Below are 18,776 nucleotides of genomic sequence, written 5' to 3' on the forward strand. Positions count from 1 at the left end.
GGGAAATAGTAGAAAAGACATCTTTCTAAACTTCCCATTCCTGGGGCCGAACTCGAGGCGTAAATTGCCTTCTTTGCACTTCGGAATTGGAAGTTTCCGCCTCAGTTCAGGGCTTCTTTTAACTTCTGCACGTTCCTTTACGAGGGAGGTGCAAGCGTAGGGCATTAGGACCCAGCGATTGTTGTAGTGAGAGTCGTTGAATCTCGATCTCTCAATTTTTCTCTCCAGCTCCCTCCTCTCCCTTTGTCATTCTCTCTGCTGCCTCCGCAGCGTGCCTCTAGCTCTCCCTGTGCTAACTGCCTGCGCCTTGACAGCCGGGCTGCGCAAAACAGAGGGATTAGTTGGGACCTGCCTTGGTGACCCCATGGCATCCCCACGAACCGTAACTATCGTGGCTCTCTCAGTGGCCCTGGGACTCTTCTTTGTTTTCATGGGGACCATCAAGTTGACCCCCAGGCTCAGCAAGGATGCCTACAGTGAGATGGTGAGTGATGTAAAGGAGCGGTGAGGAGCGCTCCACTGTGGGATTGTGGCAACCTCTCCTTTCTTTCTCCGGTCCAGTGCCTTTCCCTTAACCTCTCCCCCAACCCCGGACCCTCCTCCCTAACAACTTTGCAGCTCAGAAGGAACAGCTGAACCGAGAGCGATTTCTTTGTGGGCTATGCCGGGAGCAACTGTTTTGGTGCCACTGCATGCCAGTTGGGGGAGGGGCTGCCCAGCGAAGACCCCCCAATTTCAAGTCAAGCAGGAGGCTGAGACCTGCGTAGCACCTGTCATCAGTGAGCCTGTCCTTTCCAGTACACACCCAAAGTCCCAGGCACAACCAGTCTACAAGTCTGAGTCCTTCCCTCTAAGCTAAGAGTTTAGGGAGCCAGAGTTTATCTATTTTAGGGAGGAACAAAGGGGAAAGAGAGGAAGAGCTGGGGTGGGGTGGGGAGACGGGTTCCTAAAGCTGGCAGTTTGTAGAGGCTAACTAGGTATTCTTCGTCATTCCATGTGCAGAGCTGACAGTATTTCTTTAGGCACTGGGGTATGATCTGGAGCTTGGAGACAAAGCAGTCTTGCCCCAAATAAAGGTCACTGGGCATCTTCTGCTTCTGTCCCTTCCCTGGAGAGAAAGCTGGATGTTTCAGTTTATCTTGTGTGTGGGCTAATCTACAGAATCTATCAAGTCTGTTTGAACCGCCTGTAATCCCAACCATGCCTCCGGTGGCTGCCCAGAGCCGGGCCCTCTGCAGGTTTCCTCTCTGCAGAGTTGGAATGCCCGAAGGTGACTGGCCAAAACAGCTCTGCAAACTGGGGGTTGGGCTACCTTCCCCAGTTGGGTGCGACGAGGACCAATGTAGTGGAGTACTAGGAGATAGCAAGAGATGTTTCCAGCACTTTCGGTCTCTCACCTCCGCCCCTGTCACTTTGCCCATTCCCCGGCCCGGGTTGTAGTGAGCCTGCTTCAAGAAACCTTTGCCAGGGTGTCAGTCACTAATGGGAGCAAGCACAGAAAACTGGGCTCTCAAGGTCAAGATGGAAATGAGCTTAGGGGAGGAACAGAAGAAAGAGAGAAAAGAGGCAACAGGGTCTCTCCTTTAGGGCTGAGGCAGGAAGGAATAGCCTCAGACACTGAGTGGAATTCGTCGCGCTCCGAGAGCCCACTGCAGAGCCTCCCAGGGCCCCTCAACATCAGCTGCAAAAGGATGAAGTCTGGCAAATTGTAGATGTTCAGAAAATACTTGCACACAGCTCTGGCTTGAGCGATCTGCTTTCTTCCTTACCATGGGATTACTCTGGGATGGGGGAGGGTGGTTTAGGTCTAGCCCCAGTGGCAAATCCTGATATGCTTCTCCTTCTCATCTCCCCTCCTCCCAGTATGTGAGAGCAGATGGAATTGAAAGCAGGTCAAAATAAGTAGCCAAGGCTGCCTGCGTTGGGGAAGGGGGTAGGGTGGGGTAGCAGAAGCCACCAAAGGCCTCGAAGAGGTTGAAGTACAGGGAAAGGGCGGTGAAGAAATGCTTTTATGCTTTTGTCTTGCCTGGACTAGTTTAAGTGTTTGATGCTAAAACACGAATGTGCTCTTGTTTTACTTTTCTCATGTACGTTTATTTATACTTCTGTGCGTGTGCACCAGAGGTATTTTAAGCCTTCCCTTTCTTTAGGGACATAGCTTTCTTCACTATGCTTCCTGCACTCTGAACCTTGCCCAGCTGCTTTGAAGGAACCCCAAGCTGCACCCTAAGTACAGTATTCGCTCTGCAGGCAATTCGACTAAGATGGAGTCACCACCGGGAAGCTTCCTACCAGCTTGGCAGGCGCTCCTGAGGAGTACTAGGCACAAATGGGTTTAGAGTGAGCTTCTTCCTAGGGAGTGGAGCTGTCTATTGCAGCCGAATGAAAGCAAGAGAAAACAAGCCTGAAGATCTCCTGGCATAAACAGAAAAAGATTTAAATTGGTATACTCTAACAGAGCAGTAGGGAGCAAGTGTGTGTGTGTGTGTGTGTGTGTGTGTGTGTGTGTGTGTGTGTACACTCACGCACTCACGTTAGCTCACTTCTGTGTTTCTGTACTATGGGGCTTTTGGAAGGGTGGAAATACTATCTAACTGGAAGGTAGATGTCACAGTGATTTGAACCTTATAGAGGATTTTCAGACTGCTCTTTTCCAGGGTTTCCTCTTACACTGAGTGTCAGGTTGTGGCTGGTGATGGCTTTCTGACATAGGGCCCACTGCCCAGGCTTGTCCCAGTTTTAATCTGGAGCCCACATGAAAAGGAGGCAATATTCAGTTCTTGAACAAAATGTGCTTAATATATATTGTGGACACCACTCAGCATGCTAAAGCTGCAGACTTAGAAGTTTCTGGTTAGCTGAGGTACATACCCTGAGGTAATAAATATGCTTTTGGAGACTATTAGCCAAAAAGAATATATAGACATATATTCATATATATATATATATATGAATATATGAGTGAATGTATGAGTCAAATGAGTTATTTGTAACATTGCTTTATTGTCACCCTTTAATCTTCTCTGTTTTTTTTTCTTGATTATGCAGTTCATAAGCCATCTCATGTTTCTGAGAAGAGGTCAATAGTCCTTCAGAACAACACATTTAGGACAGATGGAGTGATTATCGAGACTTTTCTATTTCCCATTTTGGAGTGATTTCTCTGCATTAGTGGAGTTAGTCATATATTAGCTGCAGTGGTATTTCTCATAAGACCTCAAGGTGGTGGTGGTGGTGTAGTTCTAAGATTATTTATTTAGAACGTATCTGTGAGGTGGATTCATCTTATTAGACCTTTCCATTTTACTAATGGATAATTGGAGCACAGCAGGTTTAATGATTTATCCAAAGTCATAGGAAAAGCTATTGTCAGACAATAGATTGAAAACCATGTGCATAAAAGGTCATTGAATTGTTTTGGTTGGTAGAATCTACAATCGACTCTCTAAAATACCTGACACATTCCTCTTCCTTTTTCTTTTGCATGAGTTCAATTTCCCAATCTATATTTGGGGGCTTTATTTTTGAGCCAATTTTTCAAATTTAGATTTTTGCATTTCTTTTTTTTTGGCCTATTTTTATCTCTATTTTAAAGCCATTATATGCTAGCTCTTTGATACACATGTTAAATCCCAGCATTTAAGAGGCAGAGGCAAGTGAATCTCTGTGGAGCCAGCCTGGGCTACATAGTAAGTTCCAAGATAGCTAGGGATACATAGAGAGACCCCATCTCAATAAATAAATAAGTAAACAAATAGATAGATGATAGATAGATGATGGATGGATAATAGATAGATAGATAGATAGATAGATAGATAGACAGATAGATAGAGCTATTATATTATCTTAGATATGATTCCGTCTTTGAAGAATAACTAGAGAAACTGCTAAAAACCAAACAAAATACCATGAATTTTTTTCCTGGCTCTACTGGAACATACAGGGAGGATTAGAAGGCAGAGTGCAGGGTTTGTATTCATACAAGCCAGAGTTAGATTTCTGGCACTCTTGGCATCTCAGTTTCCTTATTTGTAACATAGAAATAAGAATTCCTACCTCAAAGGGTTGTACACATTAACCAAGACAGCATTTTTATGATATCTGCTACAGTGTTTGCTACAGTAGGTGTTCAAGGAAAGTGTTGGGTGAGATGATGGTGTTAATTGACTCTATTTTATGCAGTGGTTTTCAAACTAATCTGAATAGTCATTTAAGGGGCTAGAATCAAGTGTGCAGAAGAACAAAATGTACTTTCATGTGCCCTTGTGAGCAGACCTTTATGCAATCAATAATATTAAAGAATCCACTTGCTGCTGTGTGATGCACAGTGACTCTTGTACAAAATTAGCATACGAATCTCTGAATAATCTGTTTGGTATGTGTTGTCTCATACCTCCCCCAGATTAAGGAAGTGTTATTATACAGTCTTCTATATCCCAAGTGACTCCTGAGTGATCAGAGACTCCCTTGACTGAATGCCTCATTAGCTCACTTGAATTGGGAGACAATGTTTACAGATGCTGCTAAGCAGTTTCCTGTGCAGTGGCTGGGGGTACATGGATGAATAAGTTGCATGCAATTTGTATTCAGCTTTCTGTAGTTGTGTTTCTATCCAGGAGGCCACATATATATTAATAAGAAAGCACCAAAATTCTGTCACAAAGAAGCCAAAGGATTTGGACCCTGGGGACCATGGGGGCAAGTCTCTGATTCTTTCCATCCCCTCATAGAAGATTTGTTGATTCTATTAATTTGGTTATCTGTAGTTAGTTAAATGCTCCCCTGTTTGTGCAGCCTGAGTGAGACATTCCCAACATGTTTTTGCAGTTTATTTAATGTCCATGGGCAATCTTTTATGCTTCCAATCAGTGCCATTAATTGCTTTCCAACTAGGTAATAGGGTAGTAATTCACCGAAGCTTAGACTTCTTAGAGGCGATGCAGTATATCTATTCCCTTAGAGAAAAAAACAGACCCTGAGATGGGATGTGACTTACTTGGTTCACACAACCACACAAGCTGAACTATACACATCACATCAAAGCTGCTACTGGGATCTCATAGATTTTCATTTGGCTAACATCTGACTTAGTTTCAGAGTGGTTTTGACTTAACAGTAAAGGACAGATTCCCTTGTTTTAAGAAGCAATTGTAGATAGAATCCCCTTTGCTTAATAGGATCAGGTTTGTTAGAGTCCTCTTTAGGGAGACATTGATGACAATGGCAAGTGGAATCACTGAAAAGGTACTTATCATTCATGTGAATAGTTAGCAATTAAACATGATGAGCTTTTTGTTGCATTCAGATAATGCTCTATGATTCACGGGTGGCTTTTTTCCTACAAAAATTCATGAAAATCATATGTGAGTCAGCAAATTGTTCAGCTTGTGTAGGTTTTATGTGGTCTAAGATAGTAACTAGGCTGAGACTTTTAGGCAAAATATATTTTTGTCAGTGCACTCTTCCACGTTCATGTAATTCTCCCTGTAAATTGTATTGGAGTATCACACACACACACACACACACACACACACACACACACACACACAATGTATAACTGTACAGTCCCAGAAGAATTCAGAATATTCCCATGTAAGTATGTACCCATTAGCAGACAACCAGCACTCAGTTACTACCCTACCAAGGATAATTTTATTGTCGTGAATTTTAACATTATAAGATATTTGTATCTGTTTTCTTAACTTTAAATACATCTATTATATAGTATATCAGCCCATCTTTTTCTTTCAACTAGTTGGCATAAGTGAACCAATGATGATCAAACTACTTACCCTCTATTACTGTTTTGTCTTGTTAGCTTACTTAGGTTGGTTATTATTGTGATTATTATGTGACATTCTTGAGCTAACTGTTCAAGTTTAATGTCACTAATATGAGCTCATGGCCCTGGCATGTTATGAAGAATAAGTAAACACAGAGAAAAAGGGGATGAGTAAAGAACAGCTCGATGTGCTTTCCTTTACTCTTTTCTGAATCACATGTTTTCATACCAAAAGGATGAACCTGCTTGACTCACTGATGCTATTAAAATGGGTTCTGTAGCTTACAAAAGTAATGATTTCTCATTGTGTGGTTCACACAAAGTGTGTGTGTGTGTGTGTGTGTGTGTGTGTGTGTGTGTTACTTTCAGTTGAAGCTATGGTACTGTGAATCTTTGATTAAATTTCCAAAATACTCATCTAACTTATAAAAGGGGAAACTGAGGCAATATGCTACCTGTCATTTTATCCAAGCAACAAGACAGATACAGGTCCAAGGACAGTGCTGCCCAGTGGGCCTTTGATGATATTTGAAGCATTTGACAAAACACTTCGGTTTCCCGTGTCTTTGCCCCTTCGAGGAAACCATGGTTTCAGAGTCTGTTTCATTTGAAGGAAAAATAAAACCAGACATAAAAAGTGAATTGTGACAGCTTTTGGGGAAAGTGAGTCAGTCAGCTCTCTTTATACCTGCCATCAGTAGCATCAATGTCTTTAGAGATCAGTTACTACAGATTCAAGACGCCTAACCATTTGTTTGTTAGAAATGAGGTGTCACATTAAGAAAGGTGCTGGCAATGGTAGGAGTCTTTTGATGTCTGTCTTCTTTTCCACAACAGAAAGAATGCAAGGCTCCCTATAATGTCAATATTCACCCCATCTCTGATAAATCATAGTCTTCAGTTGGAGTCATGGGTCATAGCTCCTGTGTGTTTACTCAGCTTAGAACTAAAGATTTGGTGAAATGCCTTGCCCACATTCAGTTTTCTCTTGAGAAAGAGGAGGAAAGAAAGAGGCAATAAGGGTTCACAGGTTTCTTCTGGGTATGGTTACCGGGTCAGGAGGATGCCTGCTCACAGATTTCACAAACTCATAGATAAGAATCTATTCTTTTGTTTTTGTTTCCAGCAGGCTGCCCTTGAGTTCATAGAGATCTGACTGCCTCTGCCTCCCAAGTGCTGGGATTAAAGGTGTGCACCACCACTGCCCTGTTAAGAATCTATTGAATGTTAAGTGATTGATGCTGGGGAGGGTGGGGAAATCTAGAGAAGCTATACAGTGTATATCTGGATGTTAGGGGACCCGAAGAGACTGTAGAATCTCTAAGAAACTTACTTTGTTCCCTTTGTGCATCCCTCAGAAGCTCCACCTTTAGTATTTAGGAATTCTTCTTTGAAAAAGTTTATGCTGTTAATTAGAAATGGTCCTTCTGAAAGTAAAACAGTGGGTTTTTGTGACTTACTCCAGTAATCTTAGCACTAAGGAGGCACAAGTGCAAGGCTCACGAGTTCAAAGGCATCCTCAGGTACTTATTGAGACCAGCTGGGTTACAGGGGACAAGAGAGAGAGAGACAGAGAGAGAGACAGAGAGAGACACACACAGAGAGACAGAGAGAAAGAGACACAGACAGAGAGAGAAAGAGACAGAGATACACACTGAGACAGAGACAGAGACAGAGACAGAGACAGAGACAGAGACAGAGAGGTCATTCTTATAGCCAGGTACAGCACAAACCTGTAACCTCAGCATTCCATATGCCAAGACAGGAGGGAGTACAAGACCATCTTGCTTTTAAGAGATCACATTGGCTTTCTGCCTGGTTCTTATATTCTTTTCCTCAGTATTCATAGGGGATAGCTTCAGGACACATGTCTCCCCCTTTCCAGGAGATACCCAAATCTTTGGATACTCAAGTCTCACTTAAAATGATCTAGTATTTACATTATTTATGTACATATTCCCGTCTAGATTACCTTTGGCACCCAACAAGCACAAATGCTGTAGTAAGGACTGACAAATTCTAATAGAGATGTAGATTTAACTTTTGAGTCTGCAGCTGGTTGATGCCTCATGTGTAGAAATTGAGATCTGAGTTTACTAGTTCTTCATCTGGTATCTCTAAGAACTCTGTGTGCATGTGTGTGTGTGTGTGTGTGTGTGTGTGTGAGAGAGAGAGAGAGAGAGAGAGAGAGAGAGAGAGAGAGAGAGAGAGAGAAAGGTGCCCATGGAGGCTACAGACCTTAGATGCACTGCAGCTGTAGTCACAGGTAGTTGTGAACCACCCTACATGGGTGATGGGAATTGAACTTGGGTCCTCTGAAGGATCAGTAAATGCTCAGCACTACTACTGAGCCTTCTCTTTACTCCCCACTCTTTTCTTCTTAGAGTCTGAGTTTTATTGAGCCATAAAGGAGAATGCAATTATGTCATTTGCTGGAAAATAGATGCAACCAGAGTTAAATAAATCTGATACATAAAGACAAATTCACTTGTTTTCTCTTTATTTGTGAGTTCTAGAATCCTCCTCCTCCTCCTCCTCCTCCTCCTCCTCCTCCTCCTCCTCCTCCTCCTCCTCCTTCTTCTCCTCCTCCTCCTCCTCCTCCTTCTCCTCCTCCTTCTCCTCCTCCTCTTTCTCCTCCTCCTCCTTCTCCTTCTCCTCCTCCTCCTCCTTCTCCTTCTCCTTCTCCTCCTTCTTCGAATAGAGTCTCACAATCCCAGTCTGGCCTCAAACTCACTATGTAGTTGAGGATGACCTTGACCTTCAGATCCTCGTGCCTCTTCCTTCCAAGCTAGGATTACAGGTATGTCTTAACATGCCCAGTTCATTCTCCTACATGCTAGAATAGCACCCTACCAACTGAGCTATACTCTAGCCCTAGAATTGTTTTTATATTTACTTGTTTGGAGTGTGTGTGTGTGTGTGTGTGTGTGTGTGTGTGTGTGTGTGTGTGTTATTGCTAGTCTAAGGCATCTCACCCTATCTCCTTGTTGGCAAGTATACCTGTTCAATACATCCCCATGGTTTCCAATAAGACATTCCTTAAAATCAAATTATGTTGCTTCCACTGGATATGGGCCAAAGTCCAAAGCTCAAAGCTCAATAGCACAATAAAAGTTTCCACGATGCAGTTTGTATGTTTTGCTTCTATTTTATCTTTTCTCTTTCCTCTCCATGCTAAAGTGAGGTAATGTTTGCAATACATTCATCTGCTTTATGCTTCAGGGTCTTTCCTCTCTTGCAGTGTCTTCTGTTTGCCAAGTCCTTACTGTTCTTGTAAACACCAGCTTTTCTTTTAAGATTGCACTCTTGTTGTCACCATCTGAGGAGATCTGAGGATATGCCCCAGCTATAACTGTTACATTATTTTATGCAACACTCAACACTGTATCACACTCACACATTTCAGTATCTACCCTTTCCCCTTTAAACTTCAGGCATCAAGAAGGTAAGGCCTTTTGACAGATTCATATTTGCATTTGGAATAGTCAGTACAATGTCTAGCATACAGAAAGAATAAATACTGAATCAGTGAATGGAGCTAGGGTTTATTTGTTCTTCGAGACTGGGTCTTGTGTATAGCAGGCTGGCCTCAAACTCTATGTAGCTGAAGATGACCGTCAACTTTTGATTCTCTTGCCTTTACCACGGGAGTGCTGGGCTTACAGGCAAGTGCCAACCTGAGGGTTGAACCCAAGACATTATGCATGCTAGGCAAGTACTGTCAACTGCCCCATTTAAAAATAATTGATCAGAATGTTTGGTAGATTCTACAAATATACTCCAACTCTGCTTTTAAAAACCTACCGTACATTCCAATAAAGGAAGTTTGAATTAGTGAGGCTTTCCCATCCCTTGTCTTGTGCCTGGGTTTGGATAAAGTAGGCACTAGAAAGTGTGGATAGGGATCACATGAACCAGCTTTATGGGTTCAGTGAATTTCTTTTAATTTCTTAGTGATTTATAGGCAGCAACTTTTACAAAACTAGATTTGCTGCATCACTACTTTTGGTGCCTATCTTAGTCCATTCAGATTTGCCATAACAAAATATTACAGATTAGCAGTTTGTGGACAACACACATTTGATTTTTCACAGCTCAGGAGGCTAAATTCAAGGTCAAGGTGCTAGTAGGTTTGGGTCGGCTGATGGCCTTTGTGGTTAGATGGTTCCTTCTAAAGATGATGGTAGGGAAAAGATACCCACTGGTATGTTCTTTATTCTAATGTTAAACATGTGGTTAATGCATTGATTTCCTTATGATATCCCCACTGTAGAAACGTGCTTACAAGAGCTATGTTCGAGCCCTTCCTCTGCTGAAGAAAATGGGCATCAATTCCATTATCCTTCGGAAAAGCATTGGTGCTCTTGAAGTGGCCTGTGGCATTGTCATGACCCTGGTACCTGGTCGTCCCAAAGATGTGGCCAACTTCTTCCTGCTTTTGCTGGTATTGGCCGTGCTTTTCTTCCACCAGCTGGTTGGTGATCCTCTCAAGCGATATGCCCACGCCTTGGTGTTTGGAATCCTGCTTACCTGCCGCCTGTTGATTGCCCGCAAGCCTGAAGACCGATCTTCTGAGAAGAAGGCCTTGCCTGAGAGTGCAGAGGAGCAACCATCTTTATATGAGAAGGCCCCACAGGGCAAAGTGAAGGTGTCATAAGAATTGGAAGTGCAAAGAATGGACCTTCTAGGCAGTTGCTTTCTTGACACCCAAGATGACATCAGTGTGTGTGTGTGTGTGTGTTTTCCTTTGCTTTGTCTATCTTGGGGGTTAAGAGAAAACTACAATGTGTAAGTTAATTGGCTTGTGTACATTTATACCCTAAAGTGACCTCCCCACATTGACATTCGTGCACCACCTTTAATCACTCTGGAGCAACACTCAAATCTTGCTGCATGTACATGTATATGGCTACTATTGAGGTGTATTTGTGAGATGGACTCCAGCAAGCATGTGACTGTAAGATTATGTGTGGGGTAATGTATTTAACTGCCGTGTGTGGGTATACTCGTACGTGTAGAGGAGACTCTGATCTTGAACTAATCCTGCACAAGTATCCTTCCCTTTATAAATTGATGCCAACAAAGACAGAATAAAAGAACTGTGCCATAAAGAGAGTTGTTTCCTAGTGGAAAACAAATAACCTAGTTGGATTCTTCAAGGGATGCAGTAGGAGGGGTCTCCTTGCCTTTGTCTGAGCCCAAGCTACTGAGCTCTTTAGTGGTTGGAAATTCACTTAGTAACCTTTTACTAGACACTGTCAAGTTTTGCTTTAAACACAAAGCTGCCCCACTTTACCATTCTCAGGAGCCAACCAGGATCTGAAGCTTCCCCACTGTTTCCACTGAGGGACCAGGGATTCATCCTGGTACAAGTGTCGATCTCCAGCCCTAGTGGTTTTCTGAAACCTGCAATTGAATGGAGAAGCTATAGCCAGTGTTTATCTGTAGGAAGAGTTCTCTACTCCTAGTGATTCCCCACTGAACTTTGTTAAAGTTAGCAAAGTCCGTAACACCCCCTAGATATCTGTAGATATCTTCAGATACTCTATTTTACACCTCTTCAGCATTCCAGAGGGTGGAGTTTAGCTGGGGGAAGGACATTTGACATAGGTTAGTTGGATTGACCAGTATGGAAATTTGCTTTTGTAGTTACATACTGCTGTTTCTCTTTGTTAACTGTGCTTTGATGGTTTTAATATTGTTGTGCCTGGGATGGGGGAGGGGCGGGGTTGTGTGTGGGGAGAGTGCTTACTGTATTTTCTTCAGTGCCATTGTTCTTGATAATTGATACTTGTCTTCTTTCGCTCATTCTTTCAAAATAAAGGTTTTTGAAATTTGGAGGACATGGTGTGGCTATGGACTGCAAATCTGGAAAGAAAAGTTCCTATAAGCAAGGGACTTGGATTCTTTTTTCTGTGGGAATTCCTTGAGGTTTCGGTGTTGTTGTTAATATTTGTTTTAAGTCAGGGTCTCACTCTGTAGCATAAATTGCCCTCAAAGTAGAGATCCTCTTGCCCCTTCTCCCTCTCTGAAACTAGTATCCCTGGCTGGCCTGGAACTCAGAAAAATCCATTTGCCTCTGCCTTCTGAGTGCTGGGTTAAAGGTATGTGCCACCACACCTAGCTTCTGGCTCACAAACAAACATCTAGATGAAGGAGGAGAGAATAAGGGCATGATAGTCTCAATATACAAATGAGGCTGCTAGCTTTCTTATCCTTTTAGGTTCCTTCATGGTTTTTTTGATGTTACCATGTAAGAGGGAAAGCCTTAGAGTCAGGAACCTAATGCCATCTCCAGGTTTAGGAAGGTCTTTGTTGAGTGAGTCAAAGGAAAAGATGAAAAATTATTTCAGAAAAACCCCAAGGGTTCATTAAATAAATATGAAACAGTGTCTCTCACCCCAGTGTGGCCACAAAATGACAAGTTGTACTGCCACAAATTTGTCATGTTAAGTAAGCTATTTCGTCACGTAGGGTACCATTTCATCTGTGAAAAGGAGGGTGAAGCCTTCAATCCTGTTCAGTTTACACTTCTTTGAGTCTATTAAATCATTAAAAGCATGAAAAATGGCTCAATAAAAATTTCAATTTTACTAAAGAGCAGCTATCAGAAAAAAATGGACAGTCTCAATTTTTATGCATGAGTAAATGAGTTTGTCAAACTACTCTGAAAGCCATGTTAGATGTGGTAGTCATGTCTGCTGTAGTCTATCTCAGATACTTCAACTTAATCCTTCATTATGCTTATCTGACATGACAAATTTTTCCCTTTATAATTTGCATAAAGTTCATAATAATATTATGCTCACAAGTCGCTGAGAGGCATTAAATTTATCTCTTATTCCTAGGCATTTTTCTCCTTTTAAAGAGAAGGATCACACTGTCTTTAGGGAGTCCTTGAACCTTCAGTGATTGCTCTTCTTCATCTCTCCTGTGCTGGGATTACAGGCTTGAGACACCACTCTGGGTTTTACTCCTAGTTTAATAGATATTAAATTAGGGGCTAAAGTTAGACCCTGGCCTAAGTTCTTGTTGCTCGTTTCACTAGTTTAAGGCCAGTTAGTTCTTTAAAGTTAGGAATTTTTTTTTTAACTGTTGACAGCCTTCCAGTATATTAACCTGTCACTCAGAATGTTTTTAGTAAGTTTAAATTACCTGAACCCATCGTCTGTCAAAATCAGGCAGATCTTGTGGTTTCCTCTGCCCCACTGTCCCAACTCTACAGCAAAGCAACAGACTTTTTAAGCCACACAGAATAGGGGAAAATCCACCTTTATTGTCAAAATTTCAGTTTCACATTTTTTTTCTGCAGATTCGAAGCCCAGACATTTGGGGGTCCGTGCGGACAAAATGAATAGGACACTTGACCACATTAAACTCTAGCCACTTAGCACTGTTTCACTCAGAATGACTGATGCAAGCCTTTTAAAGACTCACAGAACAAAACTCAACAAGGGACTTCTGGAACAACTCTGCGGGCAAGGGCGCGCCGCAGGCCTACGAGGGTGGGGCCAGGCGCTCTGCGTCATCGAGCTGCGTCACTTTCCGCTGGCGCGCGCGCGCGCGACCTCCCGCCCTAGAGCAGCACTCGAGCCAATTAGTTTTTTGGTTGAACTAACTCTTCAGCCGCTGCGGTATCCTGGGAGCATGCGCGGGGCGTGGCCCGCGCCTTTGAATCTCAGAGGCGGTTTTTGGGCTCCGGAGGCTATGTGTTCGCGGAGGTTCTCTAGGTGAGTTGCGGAGCGGCTGGGGTTGGGGTGGAGGCTCAGAGATCTGGAATCCTGTGACTCGCGGGGGTAGAACTAATCCTGAAAAGGATATCTGGGATCGAATTTTTCTCTGTGATCCCAGGAATCGGCCTAGTCGGGAGTGGTTTGCCAATTTCCCTGTTGGGTGGGGAGGGGAGGAGAATTGTGAATTGACCCGGTGCTGGAACAATTCGTCCAATAGGGTCATTAATCTGCTCCCTGGCTCCTCCTCTATAGGACGCTTCTGTCATGGGATCTCTTCCTCCGTTTTGAATTTACTTGCTCTCTTCCTCTGATCTCATCAGTTCTAGGGTGAAGAGATTAACGTCATTCCCTCTGTCCCCATAGATTTTTCCCACTTGAAGCTAAAACCTGAGAAGTCAGTTTTGGTTCCTTATTGGTCATTCTTGAGTTTCCTCATTCCTAATTGTTTTTGTTGTTGTTGTTTTCCCGTTTTAACAGTCTCCCTAAGTGCATATGCTGCTGAATCGAGCATCTAGTCTGCCTCTAAATGAGTATCTGTTTTACACTTTTACACAGCCTGGGCCTACTGTGGGCCACTCATCTGCTTTCTTTGCCAAAGCCTGGTAAGTTTTCTTGACGCTTCTGGACTCTACTCTTCTCAACAGAAAAATATGGTCTTAAGTCTTTTATCTCCTGCGGCTTCCTATAACACTGAAAATTCAAGAGTCCCTACTTCTTGTTTATACTCCATGGCACTTAGATTTCACCTTAAAGGTCACTTGAGAGAGGTGTCTTAATTATTTTCCTATTGGCAACTTATAAAAGAAAGCATTTAATTTGAGGTTTACTATTCCAGAGAGTAGTGGAGTCCATGGCCATCATGGTGGCAGGCAAGCAGGCATGGTACTGGAAGCTCAGAGCTTATTTGATCTGATCCATACACACAAGGTAGAGGGCTAAATGGGCCTCTTCTAACGGATTAGGGCCAAACCTAATCCGTCCCAAACAGTTCCACCAACTGGGGACCAAGTATTCAAATACATGGACTTATGGGGAGCTTTCTCATTCAAACACAAGAGGCGTTTTCTGAATATCTACATCAAATTAGATTCCTACTCTGCCCTATTTCTTTCATTTCACCATGCTGGTCACATGTTGGTTCATTGACTTATTAACCCTTGAGCCCCAGTGTGGGGTTTTATTTTTAAAAAAAATACCATGATGTTTTATTTTTACAGCCTTGGTAACTAGTCTTGTGTTTGGCATAAAGATGGTACACAGTAATTATCTATTAGATGTGTGAATTAATAAATGGATAACATCATTACCCTGGGCACGAATTAGCTTTTTAAATGGTGTGGTGGTTTTAACATACTACTGACACAAAAGGATTATAAAGAGTGAAGGCAAAATCAAGGAGTGGTAAAAAGAAAAAGGAGGGGTAGGTGTAAGAAAAGATGGCAGTTTTGAAATGGAATGGTTTTGTATTTATATGATGCAGCCAATAACATTTACATTGGCAAGTTATTAATCTGTTTCTGTTTGGGTCAAGGGCTTTCTTAAAAAATGGCTAGCCTATGGGTTGAATGCCTGTTGCATATGGGAACTCCAACAAATATGGTTATGTCTGTAGTGATTAATAGTAACGTGGCACTTGTTTCTGTCTAGAACATGAATGCAGCAATGTCAACTCAAAGGCTTACTAGAAACTCCCAGCTACAAAACAGAGTTTCTCAAGGCAGTAATAGTCGTCAGACCAGTCTCTTAGACTGGAAGGTGAAAGACAAGTCAGACAACTCCAAGAGTGTCTTGAAAGAAAGCAGTTCAATGGAAGATTCTAAACATGCTGATGATCAAACTGAAGATGCTTTGCAGATAGCAATAGGATACTTCCAGAAAGGTAAAGGCAGGTTGTTTTCCTTGTGAACCTGCAGAGGTTTTGTTTTGTATTGGTTTTATTTACTTTTTTGTATTGAGATGGAGTCTCTGTATCTCAGGCTGGTTTTGAATTCACTTTGTAGCTGAGGGTTGCCTGCAGCTCCCAATCTGCCTGTTTCTAACTCCTAATTGCTGAGATTCTAGGTGTGCATTACCATGTCTGGTTTATGGGGAGCTAGGGATAGATCCCAGAACTCTAGCAACTGAGCTACAGCCCCAGCCCCCAAAGGCCTATGTCTCTCTAAAAATATTGCAGTTTTAATTGCTGGATGTAGTGGCAGACAGACCTGGAATTCCAAGCAATGGAGGTAAAGCTTAGGTAAGAGGAAGATAAATTGAAGGCTACATTGGGCTATATAGTGTGAACCTGTATAAAAATAATTCTTGGTTTTTTTTCTTAAGACCTTTTTTTGAGACAGGGTCTCACTGTATAGCCCTCTCTGGCCTGAAACCTACTATGTAGACTAGCTGGCCTCAGACTTACAGAGATCCACCTGCCTCTTTCTCCTAAATGCTAGGATTCAAGGCATCATCATGGCCACTCATAAGATGCTTTTAAAGGAAACATGTTTTCATTTATTCAAATTTTTATTTAATAGTCATTTATAGAGAATGTATTATATAATAGTATATTATATGATATAGAGAAAACAAGACATCTTCCCAGCATAGTTGGCAGACACTGTGATCACCTGAGAGAATCTTCAAAACAGACTAATGTTTATCATCTACTCTTGGCCATCTGATTTTGTTAGTGTGGGATGTAACTTGGCACTGTGTTTTTTTTTTTTTTTTGTTTTTTCTTTTTTTTTTTTTTTTTTTTTGGTTTTTCAAGACAGGGTTTCTCTGTGTAGCCCTGGCTGTCCTGGAACTCACTCTGTAGACCAGGCTGGCCTCGAACTCAGAAATCCACCTACCTCTGCCTCCAAAGTGCTGGGATTAAAGGCGTGCCCCACCACCACCCGGCCTGGCCCTGTGATTTTTAAAAGGTTTCTCGTAGGCTGGGGAGATGGCCCACTTGCTAAGTGTGCGTGAACAACTCTTGGCATGGTGTTTGTGCTTATACTGGAAGTACTAGGGCAGCAGAGATGAGAGACTTCTTGTAGCTTACTGGCCAGAAGTCTAGCCGAATTGGGGAGCTCCCAGTTCAGTGAGAAGCCTGTCTGAAAAAAGGGGTGGAGAGTCAGCAGCATCACCATTGTCTCCCCCCACCACACACAGACACACATAAACAACACACACACACACACACACATCTACACATGCACAGGAACAGGCACATGCACACCTATATACACAAATAAAGATTTCTAGGTAATTCATTGCACTGCAAAATTTGGGAATTTTTCTAATTTGAAAGAGATTTTAATTTAAGTTGAATTATTTCTCTCTCATATATATGCATATATATATATATATATATATATATATTATAGATGTCAGTGCATGATGAAAGTATTGAGTAATAAAGGCTCTCAAGGTCTTTTTTTTTTAAGGAAGACATTTGTTGCATGAATCTATCCCTTTAATAAAGTTGTAATTGTTGAGCATGGAGATGGAAAGAATTTTCAAAGTCTCGTTGTTTAATATTTTTTTCTTTTTCCAGGTCCTAAGAAAGCTTCACTGAGTAAAAATATAGTCTTGGGAAAACACTTGAAAACCGTGGAAAATGTGGCTTTGAACAATGGCTTAGCTCCAGAAGCAATTGATATTTTATTGAATGTGGCACTCAGTGGCAAGTTTGGTATGTTCCATTTGTCATCAGTTTTTTTTGTTACTTTCACTTTTCCTCATGGTTTGTGGGTTTTATTTGTTGTGTTTTGTTTTGTTTTTTCCTTGCAAAAGGAAATGTAATGTGTCTTTTCTTATTTTTTATTGACAATAGGTTTTTTATACAATATATTGTGATTCTGGTTTCTCCTTTATCATATCCTCCCAGATCATTCCCACCTCCTGACTTATCTCACTCCATTCTTGCCTTCTCTCTGTCTCTTTCGAAAAAAAAAAAATAAAGCAGGCAAACAAACAAACCAGACTAGAACAAACCAAACGGGCCAACAAAAAACATGAGAAGCATATACACACCCAGAGATACAATGAGATAACTGAAGTTGACTTAGAGTTTGCTAAGTAGACTAGGCTGGTCTTGGATTTGCTTTGATCCTTCTGCCTCTGCCTCCCAAGTACTGGCAATAAAGTTGTGTACCACCACAGCTGGGCTTCTCTGTTTTTAAGATTTGTTTATTTTGTTTTATGTATATGAGTGTTTTTGCTTGTATGTATATAAACTTTGTGTGTGTCTGGTGTCTGTGGGAGTCAGAAGCGTGTGTGGAATGCTCTGGTGCTGGTGGTTGTGAGCCACCATTGGGTCTTAGGAACCAAACCTATGTCCTCTGCCAGAGCATCAAGTTTTCCTAACTTCTGAGCCCCAATCCTTTAAGATTTTTTTAAATTAAGTTGTGTGTTGAAATAGGTTGCCCTAGTCTCTCCATAAGATCAATCTAGTAAGATGACAAGGTGGGATTTCCTATGTTTAGACCATTTCATGAGCCAAGAATATTTGTGTGCATATTGCTGAAAGTGACCAGTTACCACATTTTTATAGGGAAAAATGCATATGGGGCTCTGTCATCAGATGCAGGACACCATTTTTAGCAGTTTTTTAGAACCATAGATTAAATAGCATTCCCAAAGAGGGTCTTTAAAAGATCACTTAGTTTATTGTATTGTTTTAGGTTTATTTATCTGACAAGTTTCTATTTGTACTGTCTTCATTTCAGTATCTCTGACCCTGGCAGTCAAAATGCGTTTTTCTCCCATTTCTTGTCCTAAGTTCATTGATTAGCATAAGAGGTAGGAAAGAGACTAAGAAATCCCACCCAATCAGTGTTCCTTTTACTTTTAGCTTTCTCTCACCTGAATTCACACATTCAGGATAGCTTATCTTCATTTTATTGTGTATGGGTTAACAGGCTGACTCATCAGGCCTCTGTGCAAGCCTAAGACTTGAGTTTGGTCCCTGGGACCCACATAGTGGACTGAGAGGACCAATTTCCACTCTTCCACTAGGAGTCCTTTGACCTCCACGCATATGATACAGTATAGGGACACACACACACACACACACACACACACACACACACAAATGTAGAAGGTAATACAAAAATGTGAAGACAGGCCCAGACTGGTTAAAGAGACTTAATGTCAAAGCTAGAATCAGGAAAGTCACATTTCCTAACTCTCATTCTAGTGTCGATGCCTGCATTGCCACCATTTTCGCTAATGGTACAGTATGCTTTAACACAAACTGTTTTCTTGTCTTTGCATAGTAATGTATAACCTTC

At 41.9% G+C, this 18,776-nt stretch overlaps 2 protein-coding genes across 2 annotated transcripts in view; both read left to right on the forward strand.

Moving 5' to 3' along the window:
• The first annotated feature begins 220 nt into the window (after positions 1 to 220).
• On the forward strand, positions 221 to 11,622 carry Tmem35a (transmembrane protein 35A). Its single transcript, XM_034486414.3, has 2 exons — positions 221 to 484; positions 10,056 to 11,622. The coding sequence occupies exons 1-2, from the start codon at positions 365 to 367 to the stop codon at positions 10,437 to 10,439; spliced, it is 504 nt and encodes a 167-aa protein (XP_034342305.1). The 5' UTR covers positions 221 to 364; the 3' UTR covers positions 10,440 to 11,622.
• Positions 11,623 to 13,332: 1,710 nt separating this feature from the next.
• Cenpi (centromere protein I) overlaps positions 13,333 to 18,776 on the forward strand; it is a 54,059-nt gene continuing 48,615 nt past the window's right edge. Inside the window, exons 1-4 of the mRNA XM_034485321.2 lie at positions 13,333 to 13,512; positions 13,993 to 14,117; positions 15,163 to 15,394; positions 17,039 to 17,176. Of these exons, the coding sequence (XP_034341212.1) occupies positions 15,166 to 15,394; positions 17,039 to 17,176 (367 nt within the window). The 5' untranslated portion in view covers positions 13,333 to 13,512; positions 13,993 to 14,117; positions 15,163 to 15,165. The remainder of the gene's footprint in view (positions 13,513 to 13,992; positions 14,118 to 15,162; positions 15,395 to 17,038; positions 17,177 to 18,776) is intronic.

This window comes from Arvicanthis niloticus, chromosome X (assembly GCF_011762505.2).
Source record: "Arvicanthis niloticus isolate mArvNil1 chromosome X, mArvNil1.pat.X, whole genome shotgun sequence".
Lineage (NCBI taxonomy): Eukaryota > Metazoa > Chordata > Mammalia > Rodentia > Muridae > Arvicanthis > Arvicanthis niloticus.